A 22414-nucleotide genomic window follows, 5' to 3' on the forward strand; every position below is an offset into this window, starting at 1 on the left:
AGAGTGATTCCCCCATGCAGGTGTCAAGCAAGGCAGGCATGCATTTACTCGGCCTCTCTGTGTGCTAGGCTGTCCCTGGCCGCCCAGGAAAGACTGCTCTGCCCCTAGATTGTTCACAGTTGGCAAAACAGACAATAAAACCAGTTACCCTACACCGATGGGATGTGATGAGGAGACACACACAGGACGGTTTCAGTACCTGAACCGAATCTTCCTAGAGGAGCAGTCAACTAGGGAAAGGAGGTAACATGAGAAATGCTAAATAAGTAGTTTGTACCAACATGTAAAAGTTTACGGAATGGACAGACACATTGTGAAGACTTCACGGGGTCTAGAGAATCGGGGCTGGCTCTGTAGGGTTCTGAGTGCTACCCTGAGGAGTTAGAAGCCGATCCTCGGGGTGATTAGGAAAAATCTGATGATATGGTCTAATTCTTTTGGTTGCCAGTTAAGAATTGATCAAGTGGGTAGATCCTGTCTAATGCTTGGGGATAAAGAGCAAAGTTAGAAAAAGATAAGCTCATTTTGTATAATGAGGTAACTTGCAGTAACTGAAGAGTGTCCAGATGTAGATGGTCACTGGCCCATCAAGATGTAAGTTTGAGATTCAGGAGAGAATGGGGTACATCAGCCACATGAAAATTAGACAGAGCTGCAAGAAGCAGTGAGAGTTTTGGGTTTGTTTGTTTGTTTGTTTGTTTGTTTGTTTTCGTTTTGAAGGAGGCTGTGTTTGCTGAGAAAAGAAAGGAATGAGGCTAGAAGCTTTGGAACCCATTCTTTGGAAATGCCCGGGGGCCAAGGGAACAGGAAAGCATGCAAGAATGGAGGAAGGAGTAGTAGGGTGGACAGAAAACAGGGAGAGTGTGCCTTCTACAAATAGAAGTGGCCAGAAAGAGGGCTCACTGTATGTAGTAAGAGGTTAGCAACAGGAAGGTGCCGTATGGCCTTTGCCAGCTTGCACACATGCGCATGGAGAAGAGGCTCTGACTTATGTTGGATCAGGAAGCTAATAGCAGAGCTGCAAATACAGCTCAGTGGTACTGTGCTCACCTAGTATGCTCAGGCTGCGAGGTCCATTCCCAGCACAAAACAGAAACAGGAGGAACCTTCTCCATGGTGTGGAGGAACACTTGAGGCCTTCAATGGCATCATGCCTTAGGCAGAGAAGAAAGAACTGGGTTAGGGTACCAAGCTAAGCCACATCCTGGGAGAAGCGGACTCGGCCTGCCCGGGCATTCCCTGCACTCACCCACTGATTACTGTTTTTCCTTTTCTGTGAGATGGGGCATAGTTGTTGTTTACTAAGCTCTCAGCACCATGCAAGGCACCCACAAGTACACAGACGGACAGACAGGAAGTGATCATATGGGGCAAGGGCTAGAGAGAAGTCATAGAACTCCTATTTGGAGCCTAGAATAGCAGTGTCCTCTTTTACTGGAAAAGGGAGTAAGAGAAAAAGGCAGATAGTGCTAATTCTGCACCCCAGACTGTGCTCCACGTGACCCTAGGGAAGAGAAGAACATTCTCCCAGGATGTTGCTGAGAAAATAAAGTATTTGTTTCTCCTTTGGGACAAGGGTGAATGAGGATAAAATCCTCTCTTTTATTTAACTACATTAGGAGAACCTCTCCCAAGGTCACTTCTGGTTGTTTCTGCATGTCTTTGGACTCTGTAAAGCTCTGAGAAAATAAATCTTTTCAAAACCAAGGTATGTCTGTGCTCTGTTTCTATGTACAGTGCTGATTCTGTGGTATCTTAGTGGTGTTCGAATTCTTAACACTTGTGGACTTTTAACATTTAGCTTTATGTCTTTTGTTAATATGTCACTTAACATCTCTGTAAAGATGTAGTTTAATTGTTTCCACAGATAACCAGACAGGCAAACATAAAGACAGGAGGAAAAATTCGTTGGAGGTCAAAGCAGTTTCCTCCAAAACAAATGAAGGTGAGTGGCCACTGACTTGTGTAGGCCTGAGCACAGGACGCCCAGCCTCGCCGCTCCACCTCCTCGCTCCTGCTCACCGTGCACTGTGCTTTCACAGAAAGAGAAGGCCCCGTAGCGTCCCACTCCACCCTCCACACGGGTGAACTCCATTCCCAAGCCTTTGGAGAGAGTCCATAACAAGGAAAGCAGAGAAATAGATACCAGGTAGTCTGTATGAGTTTCTAAAGTCTTGCCCGTAGATTTGTCTTGTTGATCTGCTGTCGTGATATGAATCACACATTTGTAATTCTGAAGGATAGTTCCATTTCATTTGCAGTTTACTGTGGAAACTTTCCCTTTGGAAGTGGTAAGCCTAATTTGGAGATTACAAAACTCTTATTAAGAAAATGTTACTTAGCCAGGAGGTGGTGGTGCATGCCTTTAATCCCAGCCTCTGAGAGAGCTGGGATTGACAGAGACAAGTGGATTTCTGTGAGTTTGAGGCCACCTGGGGCTACACAGAGAAATCCTGTCTTGGAAAACCAAAAGAGAGAAAAAGAGAGTAGAAAATATTGTTAAATTCGATTGAAATATAATTATTTTTAAACAGGGTTTCATATAGCCCAGGCTGGCCTCAAACACCCTGTATCGTCCAGGATGACCCTTGAGCTCCCGATCCTTCTTTTTCCACATCCCACGTGGTGCTGGAACTACAGGTGTGTGCCACTTTGCTCAGCTGAAATACAGTTTTTAAGACCATGTAGATGCATGCTGACCAACCTGTTTCGTTTCTAACATGCAATGAGCATGGCCCTCCCAATTTCATGTCTTTTTTTTTTTTTTTTTTTTAAATTAACCCACTGAGTCCATGTAGTGCTGCGTGTATGTGCATGGTCACAGGGCCAGTCACTGATGCACAGGCCACCTGCTGGGGGCCACCCCCCCCCCCCAGAAGCCATCAGCTGCCAATAACCCCTCAGGGAGGGGCAGGCCTCGTGAGCGCTTCTGATGGTGTTCCTCCCACTTCTAGTTACACGACATTAGTACATAGAAATGCAATGGGCTTTAGTATTAGTACAAAGAAATGCAATGCATTTTAGTACATTGGCGCTTTACTCAGTAACTTTGGTAAGAACATGATAGTGAGTATATTTGCAGATTCTTCAGAGTCCTCTGCATACACATAGAAATTGTTATATCTTTTTATTTTTCTCACCTCATTGCATTTACGCTATTTGATTTTTTAAAATTATTTTTAAAATAAAATTTTCATTTAGTTGACATGTTAAAATTGTGTATGTTTTTTTCATAGACTACATGCTGTTTTAGATTATGTATGCATTGTAAAATGACTAAGTTGAACTAAGTAACAAATGTTTTACTTCACATTCTTAAAAATCCCGCTTAGAAAATTTCCAAAGTACAGTGCATGCTGTCCACCAGCTCTCTACTCTGATAAGCACACATTGCTTTCATATATTTCTAAATAAGAGCAAATTCTTTTATGACGGGTGTAAACACAGTGGGGTTTTGGTTTAGTGACTTTATTGTATAAAGTGTAAAATTGGCAGCCATATACTAGTTATTAAAATTGGGGCTAGAGAAATGGCTCAGCAGTTAAGAGCACTGGCTGCTCTTCCAAAGGTCTTGAGTTCAATTCCCAGCAACCACATGGTGGCTCACAACCATCTAATGAGATCTGGTGCCCTCTGCTGGTGTGCAGGTGTACATGCAGGCAGAACAGTGTACACATAATAAATAAATAAGCCTTTAAAAAAAATTAGATGAAGTGTTTTTGGTCCCCAAACTGAGAGCATTTGAGGCTTCCTGGCCTGCTTAGCCTTGGCCAGTGTTTCTCTTTGGACCTCAGTTTCCTTGAGGGCAAGTTGGGGCTGAAGCATATTGTCAGACTGTCTCTAACCCTTACGGGCCTTCTGTAATCCTAACAATGGGTGTTCACAGAGACACGGGGCTCTGGGAACATTCTTTTCCTGCCTGTGCATTGTCCAGGCTTCCCTCATCTCAGAGGAGCCAAGCCTGGACATGACTTAAAAAAACTTGGTTATAGTCTTGTTGCCTGATTAGCCAATATTAAACATACCAGAGGAAGGCACTAGAGAGAACCTTGGAAATTTGAAGGAGAAATTATTTGATTTCAGTTAGTGGTAAGGCTTAACCCAGTGCTCCCGCCGTACCTGGGAACAAAGGGTGTGTAGAGCTGTCTTCCTGGAGTGCAGCAAGAGGCAAAACCAAGCCCTTATTGTTGTAGACACAGAAGGGGTTGTTTGGCCTTGACATGCTAAATTGTTCCCTCTGTCTTCTCTCTGGCCTGGGACATCAGAAGTTCAGTCCATGGGGTCCCATGTGCCTCCTAGAAGTGAAGGAGGCAGAGTGGTGATGCGGAGCCCAGGTTTGCCACGTGAGGGCGGGGGAAGCTCAGTCGGCAGGCGCTCCTGTGCGGTCTGTGTGCAGCTGAGCATCCTGATGACTGTGAAGGGAGGGCATAGAGCCCTTTGTGTTTACACAGGCACGTGCCCTGATTTCTCACCCCCTCTCCACAGTTTGCAATCAGAGAAGACACTCCTCTTTGACCCGGATACATTCGATGATGATTGAGGCACCCATCACCAAGGTTGGTCTTCACTGAGTGTGCGAGTCCCTGGTACTCCCACAGGGACTTCTGACAAAAAAAAGGGACCTGCAGCATGAAAGTGCTATTTCAGTTGTGTAATATTGTCTCCTCTGAAGAAAGGATAGGTGACGGAGACACTGTGAGTAACATTCACCTACAGGCATAATTGCAAACTATTACCAGCTTGACTCTTGATTGCTCTCTGATTGTTTTTAAGGGTACAAAACTCAGGCTTTCCATTTCCTTGATATAGGTGATCAATATTATCAACGCTGCCCAGGAAAACAGTCCTGTGCCTGTGACAGAAGCCTTGAACCGTGTGCTGGAGATTCTGAGAACCACTGAGTTATATTCACCGCAGTTTAATGCTGAGGATGACCCTCACGCCACTGATCTTGTTGGGGGATTAATGTCTGTAAGTTTATTTGCCCAGGCTACAGCCTTCTGTTCCTGTCTGCCTTCTCAGGGGTTATCTGAACAGGACCCTAGAAAGTCAAGCAGGGCATCTATGTGGGGCCCAGTAAAGGCCACAACTCCTCCATGGTTTATATTCAGCCATGCTTGGACCAAGCAGCTGCCTGTTGCTTATCTCCCAGGGACTCCTCAGCTTGGAGCAGAAGAGGACCAGTATTCTAGACAGTCCATTGATCCAGTTCTCTAGTGTCACCTAGGGCTTTACAAGTCATTTATTTAAATAAGACATTTTCAGTTATATTAAAGTGTTGTTTTTGTTGTTGTCTGCTGTTTAGTTTTTTGTGGCAAGACAAAGTCCCCTGCTAGCCTGGAACTTGCTAAGTAGACCAGGCTGGCCTTGAACTCATGGAGATCTGCCTATCTCTGCCTCCTGAGTGCTGAGGTAAAATGTGTACACCACTGCACCTGGCATGTCTTAAATTTAAGAACCAATAAAAAGAAAAACCATCAAATGTTTCATATTAGTAGCGGGGGTGTCACGCAATGGTAGAGTTTGAGTGAGTGCTTGCCTGCCATTTACAAAGCCTTGAGTTCCATTCCCAGCACAAAAAAGAAAACAACAAAACAGCTAAGCAGATACCATGCACCTTAACCTGATTCCTACATGACAAACAAGAAAACTGTCTCCTGCCTTTGTGTTAAAAAGTGCCAGGGTGCAGGCATAGCTTCGCCTCCAGAGCCCCCCTGACTCCAGCCTTTGGGTAACTACCTAGGGAAGACAGCCTTAAGGGTACATCACACACGGAGACTCCTGTGGAGCCCAGACACAACCTTAGCCAGTCCAGAGTATTGCTCTCAGATGAACCATACCAGTTGTCTGCCAGCTATCTTAGGAATAAAATTTGCTCTCTCCCAGTTCCCACTCTCTGAAGTCACTAGATTTCAAAAAAGTAAGGTGTGGGCAGTAAGTTCTAGAAGGTAGGGTCATTTCCAGTGGTAACCTCTAACTATGGCCTATGGGTCAGGGCTGAGTTTGGGGAAGGTGGGGTGGGAGTGTCCTGGAGCTCAGTGAATGAAAGAGAAGGTGGTATGGGAGCATAGAGTACTGAGTGATTGGTTTGGTACTCAGGGAACAAGGGGAGGGGCCAACTTCTCACTCAGGTGAGACAGCTGAGTCAGACAATGGGGGAAGACTGAGAGCAGAGGGCGGTTGTCTGTCGCTAGGGCATTAGTTGGTTCTGGAGTGAGGCAGGCATGTTGGTCATCTCACTGGTTGCCCTGACTGAGCCTAGTTTCCAGCAGTAGAGCCCAGCACCCAGGAAGTGGTTGAATTTGGGGTTGGCCACAGTGGTCAGCCTGCTGGACTGGGCAGTCTTTCAGTGGGCGGTCCTACATTATCTTCTGGAGCTGATGCTCTGGGTCATCCAAAGGGAAAAGAAGACCATGTGACCATGTTTTTTCTTGGTTTTCCCCAGGACGGCTTACGAAGGTTTTCAGGAAATGAATATCTTCTTACAACAAGAAGTAAGTTCTCTGTTTTTAATGTTTTAGACCACTGCGACACTGCATGCCAGCTTAAATGATGGAGACGGCTGGTCCCATCATTAAGTTCTGGGATGCCATGAAGCCTCAAAAACAAAGTAGCCTTTCTGATGCAGTGCTGCTCCCAACCAAAAACCAAATGCCGTGAGTCTGTTGATGTTGTTTTCCAAATTATATCACCTCACAGACCTTCAGTCATCTTCAAGCAGCATGTCCGTCCCCCTCTGCCTTCATGATATCTCACCACGGATTGCCCTGGCCATAGAAAATGACCAACTCTGGGACTTTGACATTTTTGAGCTGGAAGCAGCTACCCAAAAAAGGTGTGTTGAGCTTGTTTCCCAGGGCCCGGACAGGGAGCCACTTGAGCGGCATACCTGTGTGCAGAGCTATTCCTGGGGTGGGACAGTGGCTGAGGAAGGAGTAGTGGGGCTTCAAGTTGTCCTGAGCCCAGGCAGAGTTTGCCTAGCCGTGATGGCATAGGTTCCTAATTTCTCCAGTATGTGGTCCTGTATGAGGTAGCAACAGAGTCCCCTGCCATAAAGCCTTGAACTGATATGCTTAGTTACATTTGCTAGAACTAGTCTCCGGTCTTGGTTGCCATGTTGGTGGCCCCACACAGACACTCCACCCTAGTTATATTCACCGGCTTATGGTTGCAGACTGGGAGTTTGGGCTTTGCTAAGTAAAAGCTGTTAACCACAGGGTCTTGGCACATAGGACTAGGCATCCGCAGCTGATACCAGTCAGGAGCTCGGTCCTGTTTTGCAAGAGGTGGCTCTGCTGAACTGTGGGATGGTTAACCAGGGCTCATCCCACTGGGCGAGCGTGTCTACACTGGGGCGCCCGCTTCACACCGCCAAGTAGTCGATAGGCGTACTCCACGGCAAGTGAGCCTCCGAGCACCTCGGTTACGCAGCAGAACCATCACATCGGTGAAAAGTGTGTAAGGCAGCCCAAGTTGAGTCCTGTGAAGACCTCTGAGATGGCTTCTGTGGGGCTGATTTCTTAACTCTCCAAGCCAACCCAGTAAATCAAAGCACCCTTACTTGCTGGCAGCGGGTCACCCTGTTGGGGTTAACTTTAGACCATAACACCACCTCCAGATTGTCGAGGTGTTCAGTCACCTAACACGTGTCTGTGTCCAGTTCATAGTCACTTCGGTGGTCATTCCCTCTAGACCAGACAGTCTAGAGGGACAGTCAGTAGAACATGGGAGACTAGGATTGCAGGTGGAATGTTTAGTCGTATGGAAAGGGATGTTCTGGAGATTGCACTGACGCAAGCAGGGTGGAAACTGTCACCCTGGCCAATCAAGATGCCCCAAGAAGGCGAAGGCAGACACTGTTGCGTGGCCCTGCCCACGTGGAATGTGCACAGCCTGGCTGGTACAGCCCAGCAGCGCCTATCGGCTGCCCCGGGCACTCTGCAGTTGGGCTGGAATTTGCTTGTGGAGCCTGAATCCCTTCAGAGCTCAGGGGACTGGTTAATTGCGTTGTTTTATATTGTGGATATATTTTTCTTTGTAGGCCTTTGATTTATCTAGGTCTCAAAACATTTGCTCGTTTTGGAATCTGTGAGTTCTTACAGTGCTCCGAGGCAACACTGAGATCATGGTTTCAGCTTATTGAAGCCAATTACCACTCTTGTAACCCCTACCACAATTCTACACATGCTGCAGACGTGCTTCATGCCACTGCCTACTTCCTTTCCAGAGACAAGATAAAGGTAAGCTGGCGTTCGTGTGTCCCCACTTAGTAGCAGCAGAAGGGAGAGGCAGGTGCTTCTGCCTCGGTTGCCCTCACTCGCATGTAACATAACCACTCCACTCCTCATGTGCGTGGAGGTTGGCACACAAAGGAAGCCAGTTGCTCTGCAGCCTCCGCTTCCTTGAGTCCCTGGGGAGAAAGAACAGGAGAGAAGGAGGTTCCAGTCTGAACCTAAGGTACACTGAGCCTCTTTGGGATCCTCACCTGTGCTGTGAGCCCGAGACCATTACTGCCCCCTCCTCCGTCCCTCCCTGCCTGGCCATCTGACCGAGACAGAGCTCCTTCTCATCTTACTACCCCATGCCAGTGACGTCCCCTCCCTCCTCTCCCCGGTCCCTCTGGTGCACTCTCACAGTGCTGCCATTGTGTTCTTTCCAAAAACAGCATGGCTGACCATAACTGCCAGGAGCAGCTTTCTTCTCCCACAGGGGTTCAAACTTAAAAACCCCATGGCTGCTGAAGCTCCTCAAACACTCCGCTGTGATGAACTCCCCTTCCATCGTTCCCTCTCTGCCGCAGGTGTGCAGGCCACACCAAAGCACTGGGACCAAGAGTGGCTACAGTCACACAGGACCGGGGGTGTCCATCCTGAGCCCACACAGTCTATCAACATGGAGCTTGAGTGTGGAGACAAAATGGAGGATGCGCCGGTACAGGACGGGGCTGAGCAGATGATTTCTCCCCATGAGGGACAGACCTCTCAGATCTCAGTCTTTTGGGTCCTTCCCTGTGACCACTAGTTATTGCTGTTTTAATATGGAATTAGGCATTTGTACCAGTTAGTTTTTGTCAACTTGACATGAATTAGGGTTATGGAGGGATTGCCTCCATCAGATTGGCCAGTTAGCATGACTGGGGCATTTTCTTGATTAATGATTAATATGGGAGGACCTAGCCCACTCTGGGTGGTGCTGCCCCTGCTCAGGTAGTCCTGAGGTGTATAGAAAAGCAGGCTGAGCAAGCCAGTAGGCAGTGCTTCTCTGTGGCTTTCGCTTCAGTTCCAGCCTTGGCTTCTCTTAATAGTGTATCCGCGATAAGGTAAAATACACCCCCTTCCTCCCCAAGGTGGCTTTGCTTATTTTTTTTATAACAGCAGCAGAGAGGATAGGAATTGAACCCTGGGCTGTGTGTGCTGGGCAAGGGATAGAGCTAACCTGTAGCTCAGTTCTTACCAAATCACCAAGACCATAGGTGGGATAAAAATCGAGAGAGACGTTTCCTCAAACACAGAGACAAGTAGCCAGGGAGGGAGGGTGTGTGTGTGTGCAGTGTCTGGGTTAAAGTAACTTAGCATCTAAAGAACAATTTTGCTATAGTTGGTTGCTTTTGAACAAATATATTCTGAGCTAGCCTAAAAAAAAAAACAATATATATTTTGAGATAGTATCTTGTGTAGCCGGGGCTGGCCTCAGACTCACTGTGCTATTGCAGCTGGTCTTAAATTCCCAACCCTCCTGCCTCTAGTTTTCAGATTGTGGGATTACTGGTACACACAGCCAGGCCTGGCTTAAAATGATAGTCGAAGCATTTATTGAGTTTCACACCATAGTGTCCCTATGTAATGTGAAAAAAACTATAGAATTTTAATGACTTTATGAGACTATATATATATATACCTGTTCACATGTTTATAGAATACTTCCAAATATGATCTTTAAACATTAGTGTCTGTAAACATGAGACATGTAAGTCCACTGTAGCATACAGATGGAAGTCAGGACAAGTTGCGAAGGTTCATTCTCTCCACCATTGGGTCTCAGTGATCAAACTCAGGTCCTCAGGCTGGATGACAAGCTCTCTTACCAGCTCCTACTACTAGGGCATAATGTTTTGAAGCTCAGTTTATAAGCTGCAGATCCTGAATCATAACAAAACTAGAATTTAACAGTTAGTGGTTGTCAATCTCTACAAATACAAAATGTCTGAGAAAACTCAGATCCACAAAGAAATAAAATCAAAATAATAGATGTTTTCATTTACACCAGGCTTGAACTCAGAGATCCACCTGCCTCTGCCTCCCAAGTGCTGGGATTAAAGTTAAGCACCACCATCCAAGCCTTCCCTTACACCCTTCCCACTCTCCTTCAAGTTCATGGTCTCTTTCTCTGTCCGTTGTTGTGGCATGCACGTGTGTATGTATGTATACATACGTATGCCTCAATATTACCTGTTGAGTCCACGGAACACTGCCTGCATACATGTTCCAGGGCTGACCATTTAGGTGTCTCCTTCGTGCGGGCAGAGCCCCCACCCCCCCAGCTTTCTTGTTGCCCACAGTTTTTATGTGGAGTTGAGGCCTCATGGGCTTTTCCTAGTCAGTTTGGCATGTCATTGTGTCATCCTTGTTCATCTCACATTAGGGCAGTCACGTGCTTGGATAAGTTTTGAAATGAAATGAAAACTGTCTCTCCAACCTACAGAATAATTTGGCTAGGGAGATAGCTTAGCCAGCAAAACACACTTAGTGCCCACATAAAATGCTGGGTGTGAAGGACATTTGTTCAGCCATGTTCATAGCAGCTTTATTCATAATAGCCAGAATCTGGAAACAACCCAGATGTCCCTCAACTGAGGAATGGATATAGAAATTGTGGTACATTTACACAGTGGAATACTACTCAGCAATTAAAAACAAGGAAATCATGAAATTTGCAGGCAAATGGTGGGAACTAGAAAAGATCATCCTGAGTGAGGTATCCCAGAAGCAGAAAGACACACATGGTATATACTCACTTATAAGTGGATATTAGACATATAATATAGGATAATCATACTAAAACCTGTACACCTAAAAAAGCTAAGCAAGAAGGAGGACCCTGGGTAAGATGATCAATCCTCATTCAGAAAGGCAAATGGGATGGACATCGGAAGAGGGAGAAAACAGGGAACAGCACAGGAGCCTATCACAGAGGGACTCTGAAAGACTCTACCCAGCAGGGTATCAAAACATATGCTGAGACTCATAGCCAAACTTTGGGCAGAGTTCAAGGAATCTTATGAAAGAAGGAGGAGATAGAAAGACCTGGAGGGAACAGGAGCTCCACAAGGAGACCAACAGAACCAAAAAATTTTGGTACAGGAGTCTTTTCTGAGACTGATACGCCAACCAAGGACCATGCATGGAGATAACCTAGAACCCCTGCACAGATGTAGCCCATGGCAGCTCAGTCTCCATGTGGGCTCCCCAGTAATAGGAACAGGGGCTGTGTCTGACATGAACTCAGTGGCTGGCTCTTTGATCACCTCCACCTGAGGGGGGAGCAGCCTTGCCAGGCCACAGAGGAAGACAATGCAGCCAGTCCTGATGAGACCTGATGGGCTAGGGTCAGATGGAAGTGGGGGAGGACCTCGCCTATCAGTGGACTTGGGGAGGGGCATGAGGGAGAAGAGGGAGGCAGAGTGGGAGTGGGAAGGGGCTACAGCTGGGATACAAAGTGAACAAATCGTAATAAAAAATTTTAGAAATAGAAGAATGCTGGGGGGGGGGTGTCCATGCGAGGCCAGTGTTGCTCAGGCTGACACGGGTAGGTTCCCGGGGCTCACAGTCACCGAGCCGCTGGCCCCAGCGGTGGAAGTGTGTTTGCAGGGACATTGATGCTCTTGACAACCAACAGCTGCGGTTGGCCTCTGGCCTCCACATGCACGTGCACACTCATGTTCACACTCACATACATGTGCATTCGCATGATCTACACACACACACACACACACACACACAAGCTGGGCGTGGTATATGCTTGTCATCCAGCGCTTAAGAAGACTCTCCAGAAGTTCAAGGCCAGCCGAGGCTACATTGTGAAGAAATGGGAAGCCAATAATAATGCACAATGGCTTTCGGAATTAAGACACCAGAGTAGTAAAACTGAGAAATAGGGAAATAGTAACACACAAATTTGAAAAAGTAAATGACAGAAAAAGCACCTCACACATCTATATTAACTCAAAAATTTTAAAGCTGATAGTTTTTCTTTTTTGCTATATAATTGATAAAAGTGGAGGAAAACTGGCTAGGCTACTGATGTCTGCCTGTAATCCCTGCCCCCAGGAAGCTAAGGTTGGATCAAGAGTCAAGGCTAGCCTTAAAGAAAGGTGAACAGCCTCAGAGCAGAGATGGGAAAACAGGATTTGCTCAGACAATGTGGTTCTCTCAGGAATCGGGGCAGAGAGAAGCCTCTGGTGAAGGATTGTTTCGGCACAGCAGACACTGGTTTTCAAAGGAGTTCTTGTTTTCAGGAAACTTTAGATCGAATTGACGAGGTTGCCGCCCTCATCGCTGCCACCATTCACGATGTGGATCACCCCGGGAGAACCAACTCCTTCCTCTGCAACTCAGGGAGCGAGCTAGCCGTGCTGTACAATGACACTGCTGTGCTGGAGAGCCACCATGCCGCGCTGGCCTTCCAGCTGACCCTGGAAAATGACAAGTGCAATATCTTTAAGAACGTGGAGAGGTGAGGACAGGGGCTGTTGACCAGGTGGAAGGCACCCTGGCTGGAGGTGTGCTCACAGAGCAGCGTCCCACCGTCCACGCCAAAACAAGTTGAGCACGCTGAGCTCGCAAGCGCTTCACCACCGAGCTGCATCCGCCGCCCTTTGACGATTTTGTTTTGAGGCAGGGTCTTGCTGAGTTGCCCAGGTTGACCTACACACCTGCCTGGAACATTCCTCTTGGCCTTCTGTGCACAGCACACTTTTTATCCCTGTCTGTTTGCAGGCCCTCCCCTGAGGAAGCTTTTTCCCTGATCCTCACCTACATGCAACACAGAATTGCTCAGTCATGGCTTCTTTAGCACATGTAACATTTATAAAACTAGATGTAAGAAATGGCAGGGCTCGGTGGTATAGCACTCACCTTGCGTGTACAGGGCTTTGGGTTCTATCTCAAAACTAAGTGATCACTGCCCACTCAGAGGTTTTGAGACAGGGTCCTACTACATGGGCTGGCCTTACTTGAAGTCCTGCTGTCAGAGCCTCACAAGCGCCGGGGTCCTAGGCGTCAGCACCTGCCCCAGCTCAGAGTCCAGAACTGCAACGTCTCAGGGCCCTTGTCTTTGCTCATCGGCACGCTCTCGGTGTCTCGCTCAGGCCCTAATACACAGTAGAGCTCGATGGGAAACAGAAGAAAAGTCATGAGAAATACTTTAATTTTTTAAGGAAACTTTTATAGGATGTTTAAAAGAGTATCCCGAGTTCCCAGAGCTCCCTTGTACCATGTCATATTTGCCTGCAAATATATTATTTTCGTCTGGAAACTACATAAGACCTGTCTTGGTTAGGGTTTCTGTTGCTGTCATAAAAATCCTAACCGAACGCAACTTGGAGAGGAAAGGCTTTCTTTCATCTTGCACACCCAGGTAACAGTGCATCACTGAGGGGAATCAGGGCCGGAACCTGGAGCAGAGGCCATGGAGGAACACTGCTCATGCCTAGCAGCCAGGACCATCTGCCCAGGGGTGGCACTGCCCACAGTGAGCTGGGCACCCCCTAATAAAGCATGAATCAAGAAAATAGCCAACAGGCTTGCCCACAGGTCAATCTGGTCGGGGCATTTTCTCAGTTAAAGTTTTCTGTTACAAAATGCCTCTACCTTGTTTCTAGTTGTCATAGAACCAGCTAGCACAAGACCCCACTAACTTCAGATGTCTCCAGAGAAAGGATGGCTACAGAGAAGGGCTAGCCGCAGGGTCTATTTCATACTCTTTCTGTACTTTTTAATTTTAAATTATATGGATCACCTCTTGAAAAAGAAAAAAGTTGAGACTATCAATAAAAACAAGGGTTAAAGAAGGGGCTATCAAAGATCTGCCCTCAGAATTCTCTGGGTCTCAAGGTACTTCCATGCTGGACGCATTGTTAATGAATATGGAGATTGTAGGTATAAAGAGGAGAGCCTTGCTTGGCTCAGTGGCACATGCCTGTAATGCCAGCCCTTGGAGGAATGACTCAAGAACGTCAGTTGAGGCCATCCTGGACTACAAATTGTGATTCTGTCTTTAGCTAGAGAGGGAGAAAGACAGGGAAAGACAGGTCTTTGCTTATCCCCGCTACATACCCTAAGAACGGAGTACACTGCTCTACAGAGTAATCACAGCTACAAAGCTGAGTGCCCTGTGTTAACTTGCTGTCAACTTCAGCCAGCGATGCAGGAACTGTAACTTCCAGTGGTACTTGACTGATAGCCACAGCGGTCATGCATCCTGGAACACAGGTTGTGTGTGAGAGAGCCTCCACGTCTGAATCGGTAACGCATAGCCACTTCTCTGTCTGAGACAGGAATGACTACCGGACACTGCGCCAGAGTGTTATTGACATGGTCCTAGCCACAGAAATGACACGGCACTTCGAGCACGTCAACAAATTTATCAACAGCATCAACAAGCCTTTGGTAGCACAAGAAGATGAGGTGAGAGAAACTTACTCTGAGGCTGCACCCGAGCTTCTCAGTCAGACCTGGCAGGGCCCTTGGTGGGCGTGTTGAATTTGGTTTTCCACTTCCTTTCTTTCATTCGATTTTTCTTTATTTGCTTGCTTATCTATATAGCATTTATATATGTAATCTATCTGTCATCTATCATTTATCTGTCTAATCTTCCATTATCTGTCCGTCCATCCATCCATCCATCTAGCTATCTATGTAGCTATCTATTTTGAGGATCGATCTATCTATCTATCTATCTATCTATCTATCTATCTATCTATCTATCATCTATCTATCTATCTATCTTGAGGCAGGCCAGCGCTCTATAGCCCAGGTTGGCCTAGAACTCAGTGATCCTCTTACCTCAGACTCTCAGGTGCTGGCATCAAGGCTGGTTTATTTTGTTTTTCCATTGTTTTTTTTTTTTTTTTTTTTTTTTTAAGAAAAATCACTAATGTGCAAAACTCTGGCAGAAATAAAAATAGAACATGCAAATAGATGTGTAAACAAGAGTTTTCACATTGGCCATTCCTGTGCCCTGTCTCAAAAATGTCTCCTCCATTTTTGAACATTCTAGATTCTAGGGCCAGTTGGGCTTTTTTTTTTTTTTTTTTTTTTCTTCCTCCTCTTCTTCTTCTTCTTCTTTTTTTTTTTTTTTTTTTTTCTTGACAGGATCTAACTGTGTAGCCCTGGCTGGCCTGGAATTCAGTAAGTAGACCAGGCTGTCCTCACATACTTAGAGGTCTGCCTGGCCCTGCCTCCCAGTGCTGGGATTGAAGGTGTGTGCCACCACACCTGGCGCTTAGAGAGGTTTGTTTGTTTGTTTGTTTGTTTTTAAATCTTACCTTGTTCTCCTTCAAGTCTGAGTGCCAAACACATAGACTTTTTACTGTCACTTTTTTCAGGGTCCTCTTCCAGAAAGCCTTCTCCCCAAGAGGCACCTAAAAGTCTCTGTTCATTGGCCTCAACCTTCTAGGTATCAGGATTCGTAAAGCCTCACGGGACAGAGCATCGCCGACAATTGCTCTTTTTATAATGGCAAGGGTGCACCCTGAATTCTGAGAACTGGTTTGCCCCCTCAAGCAAAAAGGACTTCTACCAGCTCGCAGAACCAACACTGAGCCAGTGATCCACGAGACCACACTTGACAGTCCTGCTTGATTGTTCCTGCCTCTTGCCCCAGCCTCAATTCTTCCTCTGACTAAATCTAAAGCTCTTGTAAGCTTCCTAAAGATGGATCTGGGGTCAATAGAGCCTTTATCTGTTCTCCTTTTCAATTTGTACATTGGTGAAATCTCTCTCCTCTCTCTTTTTAACCATCATTTGTCTCTTTATTGAGCTTACTGGGACAGGTATGGAACCTTGGCCATGCCTCTCTGACTTCTGCCCCGCCCAGGTGTTTAGGCATTTATTCACCCAATCTGGGATTTTGTGGAGGCAAGGATTGCCTGAGTGTCTGCTCCTAAAAGACAGCAAGCAGACCTCAGGGGGCAAAATAATTAACAGTTCCATACAAAGCACCAGACCATGCCCTTACAGGACTCAAAAGGGCAGAACTTCCATCATGACTCTGGCTCCGCTGGGAAACACTAGATACATCACTCTGAATCCTGCCCTCGTTTTTAAATACAATAGAGCCCCACCAATTCTGTCAGCACAGATCCAAAGAAAAGGACTCTGTGTCTTTTATGTCATAATTGTTGTGGCAGTATGAGGGGCTGCCACTAACTGTTATTAGGGTTCACTGAAAGCTGAGTCTCCAGGCTCCTGTCGAAGAGCCCCGTGAAGACTGGGCTGCAAGGAACGGAGGGGATGGTGGACCACAGAGCTCTTCTGTTGTGAGAAGAGAGAACTCTATTTTTCCAACTCATTTTTGTCTTTCAGTAAATATCCTAAAAAGATAAGAAAGTTAAATACCCTAAAAAGATAAGAAAGTTAAAAAAAAAAAAAAAAAGATAGACCAAAAAAGAAAGACCAGAGAGCCTGGGCAAGAAAAGAAAAAAGAGATGAAGCACCCTTTGCCAGTCCTGGGGTGAAAGCCTGCCCAGTGCATTCAGACCAAGCTAATGACACCTTCAGCCGTGTAGACCCTGGCCAGACTGCCTGCACTCACAGGGCCCTATGGTGAGGGAGCTGGCCACAAGGCCCATTCTGACTGCTTTGATTCCACTCATGATTCAGGAAGCTGGCAAAAGCCAGGAATCAATAGACACTATGCTCAAAACTCCAGAGAACCGGGCTCTCATCAAACGAATGATGATTAAGTGTTCCGATGTGTCCAATCCCTGCCGGCCCCTAGAGCACTGCATCGAGTGGGCTGCACGGATTTCAGAAGAGTATTTTTCGCAGGTAAGATACTGCATCTTAAGTTCCTACGCACGCGCGCACCTTACCGCTCACACGCACCTTACCGCTCACACGCAGGCATGGGAGGCTACCCACTCTAGGAGAGAGAACTCTAAAAGAGTTGCCTTTGGAGATTTCCTTTGTATACTTACTGCTAACAAATTGGTTTTCTTTATCTGTAAATATGTTACTTTGTCCTCATTGTTGGACATCTTTGCTGAGTTTGGAACCCTGGCTTGGCAGGTTTCTCCTAAAAGCACTGTCCCTCATAATTTCCTGGGACAGAAGGAAAAGAAGATGCTAAAGTGTTTGCAGATTTGGGAGTGGACATATGCACACAGATGAAAGAGCCCAATGAGGGGTGAGGGGCGCATGGGCAGTAGAGCTTTGCTGGCATCTCACAAGGGTCTGAGTTGTGGTGCACACCTTTAATCCATGCACTCAGGCGGCAGAGGCAGGCAGACCTTTGTGAACTCAACCTGGTCTACATTAGAGTTCTAGGCTAGCCAGGGCTACATAGTGAGACCCTGTCAAAAAAAAAAAAAAAAAAAAAGGAAAGCATCATTCTCACATTTCCTAATTTCCTGTCAGAGGCACTGAAGGCCAGAAGACACTAAAACATCATGTTTAACTGCTGTTAGAAGAAAACTGTCACCTTCAAGGATCAAAGCAAGATAGACTCATTCTTAGACAGGGAGGAACTAGTAGACGTCATCACCAGGAACCCGGCACTTCAAGAAATGCCGGAAGGAGTTCTTAAGGTTGAAAGGAAGTGAGCTCAGATGTAAACATGACTTTTCAAGATGAAAGGACCCCAAAAGGGCAAAACCCAGGTAGCTATACAAGACTCTTTTATTCTCCAAACTTCTCTGTGTTGCAGCATAGGGTTATTTTAAGCAAAGGTTCTCGCACTGCACTGTTGTGTCTGCCCTGTCATACGACAGGAAAAGGAAGCATGGCGGTGGCGCACGCCTTTAACACCAGCGCTCAGGAAGCAGAGGCAGGTGGACCTCCAAGTTAGAGGCTAGCCAGGGCCACACAGAGAAGCCATTCTAGAAAAGATACTTGAAATATAAAGAACAGATACATAGCAGACCCATACAAGCATAGCATGCAAATTATGAACAAGTCGAGCAGCCATCTCGATTTTAGATAAAAGACAGCAGGACATTTCCTAATGAGAAAAGGGCCATAACCATAATGTATATGCATTTCCTATCAGCAGCCTATAGCACAGCCAGCCTAAAGTAGTGTTGAAGACAGATGATTTGAACATTTATGGCAGAAATCATGGCAGCCTTATAAATTCTCTGAGAAAGGAAAGGAGGCAGCTCATTCCTTTGTCATTTTCAAAACCCGACAAAGGCAACACCGCAGGCATCACGTCCTCAAGAATGTGAATGTAGAGAAGCAGAATCAGCATAAAGAGACTGTTACATCACTAATTGCAAGATTAGTCGAATACCAGGAAAGGCCCTTGTTTTAATAACTTACCATATTCCCTGAATAATCATAAGAGGAAGATCTTATGATCATTGCGTCAGTTATAGAAAAGGTGTGCGAACTCAGCATCCTCCTGTCATAGGAACTCTTAGCAGCTTAGGACTAGAAGGAAATTACTTTGTTGGAGATAAGGGTCTCTGTAGCCCTGACTGTCCAGAATTCGCTGTGTAGATCAGGCTGGCCTTTGGCTCCTGAGTTGTGGGATTAAAAACAGTTTAGGGTGCATCGAAACACATGCTGTTCCCTAATAATGGAAACAAAACTGAGCCTGTTCCTACACACTATGTTGGTCTTTCTAGTCACTGTACCACACAAGGAAGGGACAAAGATATAGCACACAGAAAATAACACATCCTGAAGGCACTTCTGTGTTTTCTCCCTGGGGAGGTTTTAGGACTAACTAGTTAGTAGTTAATAGTTAATAGGTCTGTATATAGACGTCCCAACAAGACAGCAAATCCGTAACTGAGAAATGGCCACTAGGCCCGTCCTGGTCAGGGGCCATGCTTCTGCTCCCTTCTTTCAGCACCAGTGTGGGCATATTGGGCATGTGTGCAGAGGATGGTGGGTAGTGACAGGCGGTAAGTGACCACTGCTGCTCTGACCTGAGGAACATCAGCAAGGAGGCCTCAGCTATTGAGGAGTTTGGAAGGGGGAGGGGCCTCATTCTGGGAACAGCTTGGTGTCTCGCACACCCGTTTGCTTGGCTAGTGTTGCGCTGGGCTCTCAAGGCAACCTGTGGGGTTGTCCCAGGCACTCCTTAGGGGGAGGGCTGCTCCATGGCAGGGTGGGGCTCACGCCTGAGATCACCAGGTGCTCTGCTTTGCAGACAGATGAAGAGAAACAGCTGGACTTACCTGTGGTGATGCCAGTTTTTGACAGAAACACCTGCAGCATTCCCAAGGCTCAGATCTCTTTCATTGATTTCTTCATCACAGATATGTTTGATGCCTGGGATGGTAAGGCACCTCGCACATCTTCCTTACGGGGGACCACTAATTAAATAGCAGTTAGCAGGCATGCATGTGGGCCTTAGACTTTCGAGGTGGAATGGAGAGAAAGCAGCCATCCTGGAGGGCAACGAGCCTGTTGAGTAACAGGCACCCAGAAGAGGATCCCAAATATGTGGGCTCCTGTGCCCTGAGGGCTGTGTTCAAGGGGAGAAGCCGCTGAGAGGATGCCTGCAGGTGTGGGAGGGAGGAGGGCTGAGAACAGGTTTCCTATGTTCACCTCCCTGGCTTTGGCAGTGGCGTTACATCACTGCCGAGACTCCCTTCTGTCCCTTTTAAAATGCTGGAGCTGGGGTACAGCTTGCTCTGTGGGAGGAGGGCCTAAGTCCCATTCCCAGAAAGAAACTAAGGAAGGTGGAACCCATACAGAAAGGCTGTGTGAAGACGCTGCGTCCCTGTTTTTCTCCGCAGCCTTTGTTGACCTGCCTGACCTTATGCAGCACCTAGATGACAACTTCAAGTACTGGAAAGGCCTGGATGAAAAGAAGCTGCACAGCCTCCGGCCCCCTCCAGAGTAGTGTGAGGTACACACCTGGCCTGGGGCTGTGTCCTTCAGGGTTAGGTAGAGCCACCCCCTCATCTGCAGAGCCCAGAGAGCACATGGGACTCCCTTCTATGGCCTCCATCCGCTACCAAAGCATGAGCTTGCCACAAGAACTCTGGTTTGTATCAACTTTGTGACACCACAGGCCCAGGGGCCCTGCAGGTGACCCAGGGCTCTCCTTCAGCCTGCAGAATGGCATCGCAGGGGTGCGGAACACTGCTGGAAGTGACCTCCCTTAAATCGACTAGCAAACAAGATAAATTTAAGGTTGTGATCCCAGCTATTAAATGTTTTATTTATTTTATCAGACGTTTGACATATCTATTAATTTAAAAATACTTCAGAGCCAAAGCCAACTTGAGATGCCACCACCAGATTCAGGACTCCTATCTTTAAGTGTGCATGACTTGGTGTACAGACTTATTTTCATAATGCAGATATAAGATGATCTATTTTACCACACTGTGGAAACAGGATAAACTCTTGACGTTAGTGGGAGGGGCTTCGTGCTGGGGCCTCACTGGGGCATGCGGCAGGGAAGCTACTGTGCAGACCAGGTTCTGAGCAGCAGCTCATGAGCTCTGCACGCGCCTTCTCAGAGAAAAATCTGGATTTGACCATTTTTTTTTTCATAAAATTTTATAATTGAATTTTTAAGAGCCTGCCTTATTTTATAACAGTTTCTATAAAATATGCCCTATAAAAACAAAGCAAGCCTGAGTACTTAGTGGCTGGTATTTTATAACTAACCTGGGATATTCGATTCTAGAAATGTATAAAGGCTCTCTCTCTCACATTTTGAATGAGCATACTCCTATAAAGATGACACTCAATGACATGTCGAAGCGTTTCATTTTTAAACTTGTATTTTTCTGGATGAAATTAAACTATTTGTTTTTAAGAAGTCATTTGTTGCCATTTCTTTTGGTCTTGTCTAACAATAATCTTTCTAAATTAGGAATAGAACAAACTAGCAACTAAACAACTTTGTAAGGTCCTGAGGAACCACAGTAGTATGTGGATGACACGGACGGACTCCTGTGGAGGAGAACACAGGCTCTTTTGTCCTGCGTGGAGAGAGCTGGCGTAAGGTAACTGCGGACTAAGCTAGGAAGAAACATCCTATCCCTGCTCCTCGTGCCGGGAAGAGGAGGAAACAGCCAGCAGTTGCAGCACGAGCAGGGGATTTTCACCACAAAAGCTGCAACAGAACAGTGGGAAAGACTTCAAGTGAGTATGCCTAACATTTTTGAAGAGCTAAAAGAAGAAATAAGGATTGCAAAGTAAACAATTTTTTAAGGGGTAGATCTTGAAGAGACCTTCACAGGACATTCTAGAGCAGTGGTTATCCACTGTCCTAACCCTTCACACAGCTCATGTTGTGCTGACCCCAACCATAAAATCATTTCATTGCTACTTCAGAACTGTAAAGTTGTTTCTGATATGCAGGAAATCTGGTATGTGACCCCCAAAGGGGTCTTGACCCAGGTTAAGAATTGCTGTTCTAGAGTCTGGGAAACAAGCAAAAAACAAACAAAAAAACCCGTGTCTGCGTCTCATAGAAGACAGACATAATTAAAGAAGAATGAACTAAAGGCAGGATATGTCAACAAAAGCAAAGGCGTTGCTGAGACGAGATGGCGGCACACAGCTAAGGTGAAGAGGAGGTAATGCCCCTGACCATCACCGGGAGACCCAGGACAAAGGGGAAGGGGCACTAGGCAAGGTTTGAGCTTGGTCTGATTTGACAGATCCAGCCTTCAGGTTGGAAGGGCACTGTGGACATGTGTTGTTAGCTTTCCGGCACTGTAACAAACATCTCAAGTGAGACCTGTTCAAAGGATAGGCTGGCTGAGCTCAGGGCAGAGGTTTCAGCCCGTTTGGGCTGGGCATGCGGTGGCACAGCAGTAAGAGCTGAATGAGAAGGAGGACAGAGTCCTACCATGCTCTTCTGGAACACGCTCTCCATGCCAGAACCCGCGCCCCACCTCCAACACACACACTACCACCTCCCAGCGGTCCCAAACTGGGAGCTAAGTCTTTAAGATATGGCTCTTCAGCAGCCCCCAAAACTGCAGCAACGCATAAAACAAATCCACTCATCACAGTCAGCGGCAGAACATGGAGCTCAAGGAGAGAAAAATCCCTTGCAGGGAACTAGAGAATACCGCTGGAGTCTCAGCTGCCCAGAGACAAAAGGCTTCCAGGTCCAAAACGAAGCTCCCAACCTAGACCTGCTTGCTTTTAGCTACAGTGGCATTAAAGACTGAGCATAACTTCAGACATGCAGACCCAGCTCATTACAGAGCCTC

General features: G+C 46.6%; 1 protein-coding gene across 1 annotated transcript in view; it reads left to right on the plus strand.

Moving 5' to 3' along the window:
- Positions 1 to 21010, plus strand: part of Pde8a (phosphodiesterase 8A) — a 113451-nt gene extending 92441 nt beyond the window's left edge. Inside the window, exons 12-22 of the mRNA XM_055623147.1 lie at positions 1868 to 1945; positions 4486 to 4556; positions 4810 to 4971; positions 6446 to 6494; positions 6700 to 6835; positions 8042 to 8240; positions 12515 to 12732; positions 14555 to 14684; positions 16881 to 17048; positions 19378 to 19507; positions 19970 to 21010. Coding sequence (XP_055479122.1) covers positions 1868 to 1945; positions 4486 to 4556; positions 4810 to 4971; positions 6446 to 6494; positions 6700 to 6835; positions 8042 to 8240; positions 12515 to 12732; positions 14555 to 14684; positions 16881 to 17048; positions 19378 to 19507; positions 19970 to 20076 — 1448 coding nt within the window. The 3' untranslated portion in view covers positions 20077 to 21010. The remainder of the gene's footprint in view (positions 1 to 1867; positions 1946 to 4485; positions 4557 to 4809; positions 4972 to 6445; positions 6495 to 6699; positions 6836 to 8041; positions 8241 to 12514; positions 12733 to 14554; positions 14685 to 16880; positions 17049 to 19377; positions 19508 to 19969) is intronic.
- The last annotated feature ends 1404 nt before the right edge of the window (positions 21011 to 22414 follow it).

Source organism: Psammomys obesus, unplaced genomic scaffold (genome assembly GCF_907164565.1).
Source record: "Psammomys obesus unplaced genomic scaffold, mPsaObe1.curated_primary_1811, whole genome shotgun sequence".
Classification (NCBI taxonomy): domain Eukaryota; kingdom Metazoa; phylum Chordata; class Mammalia; order Rodentia; family Muridae; genus Psammomys; species Psammomys obesus.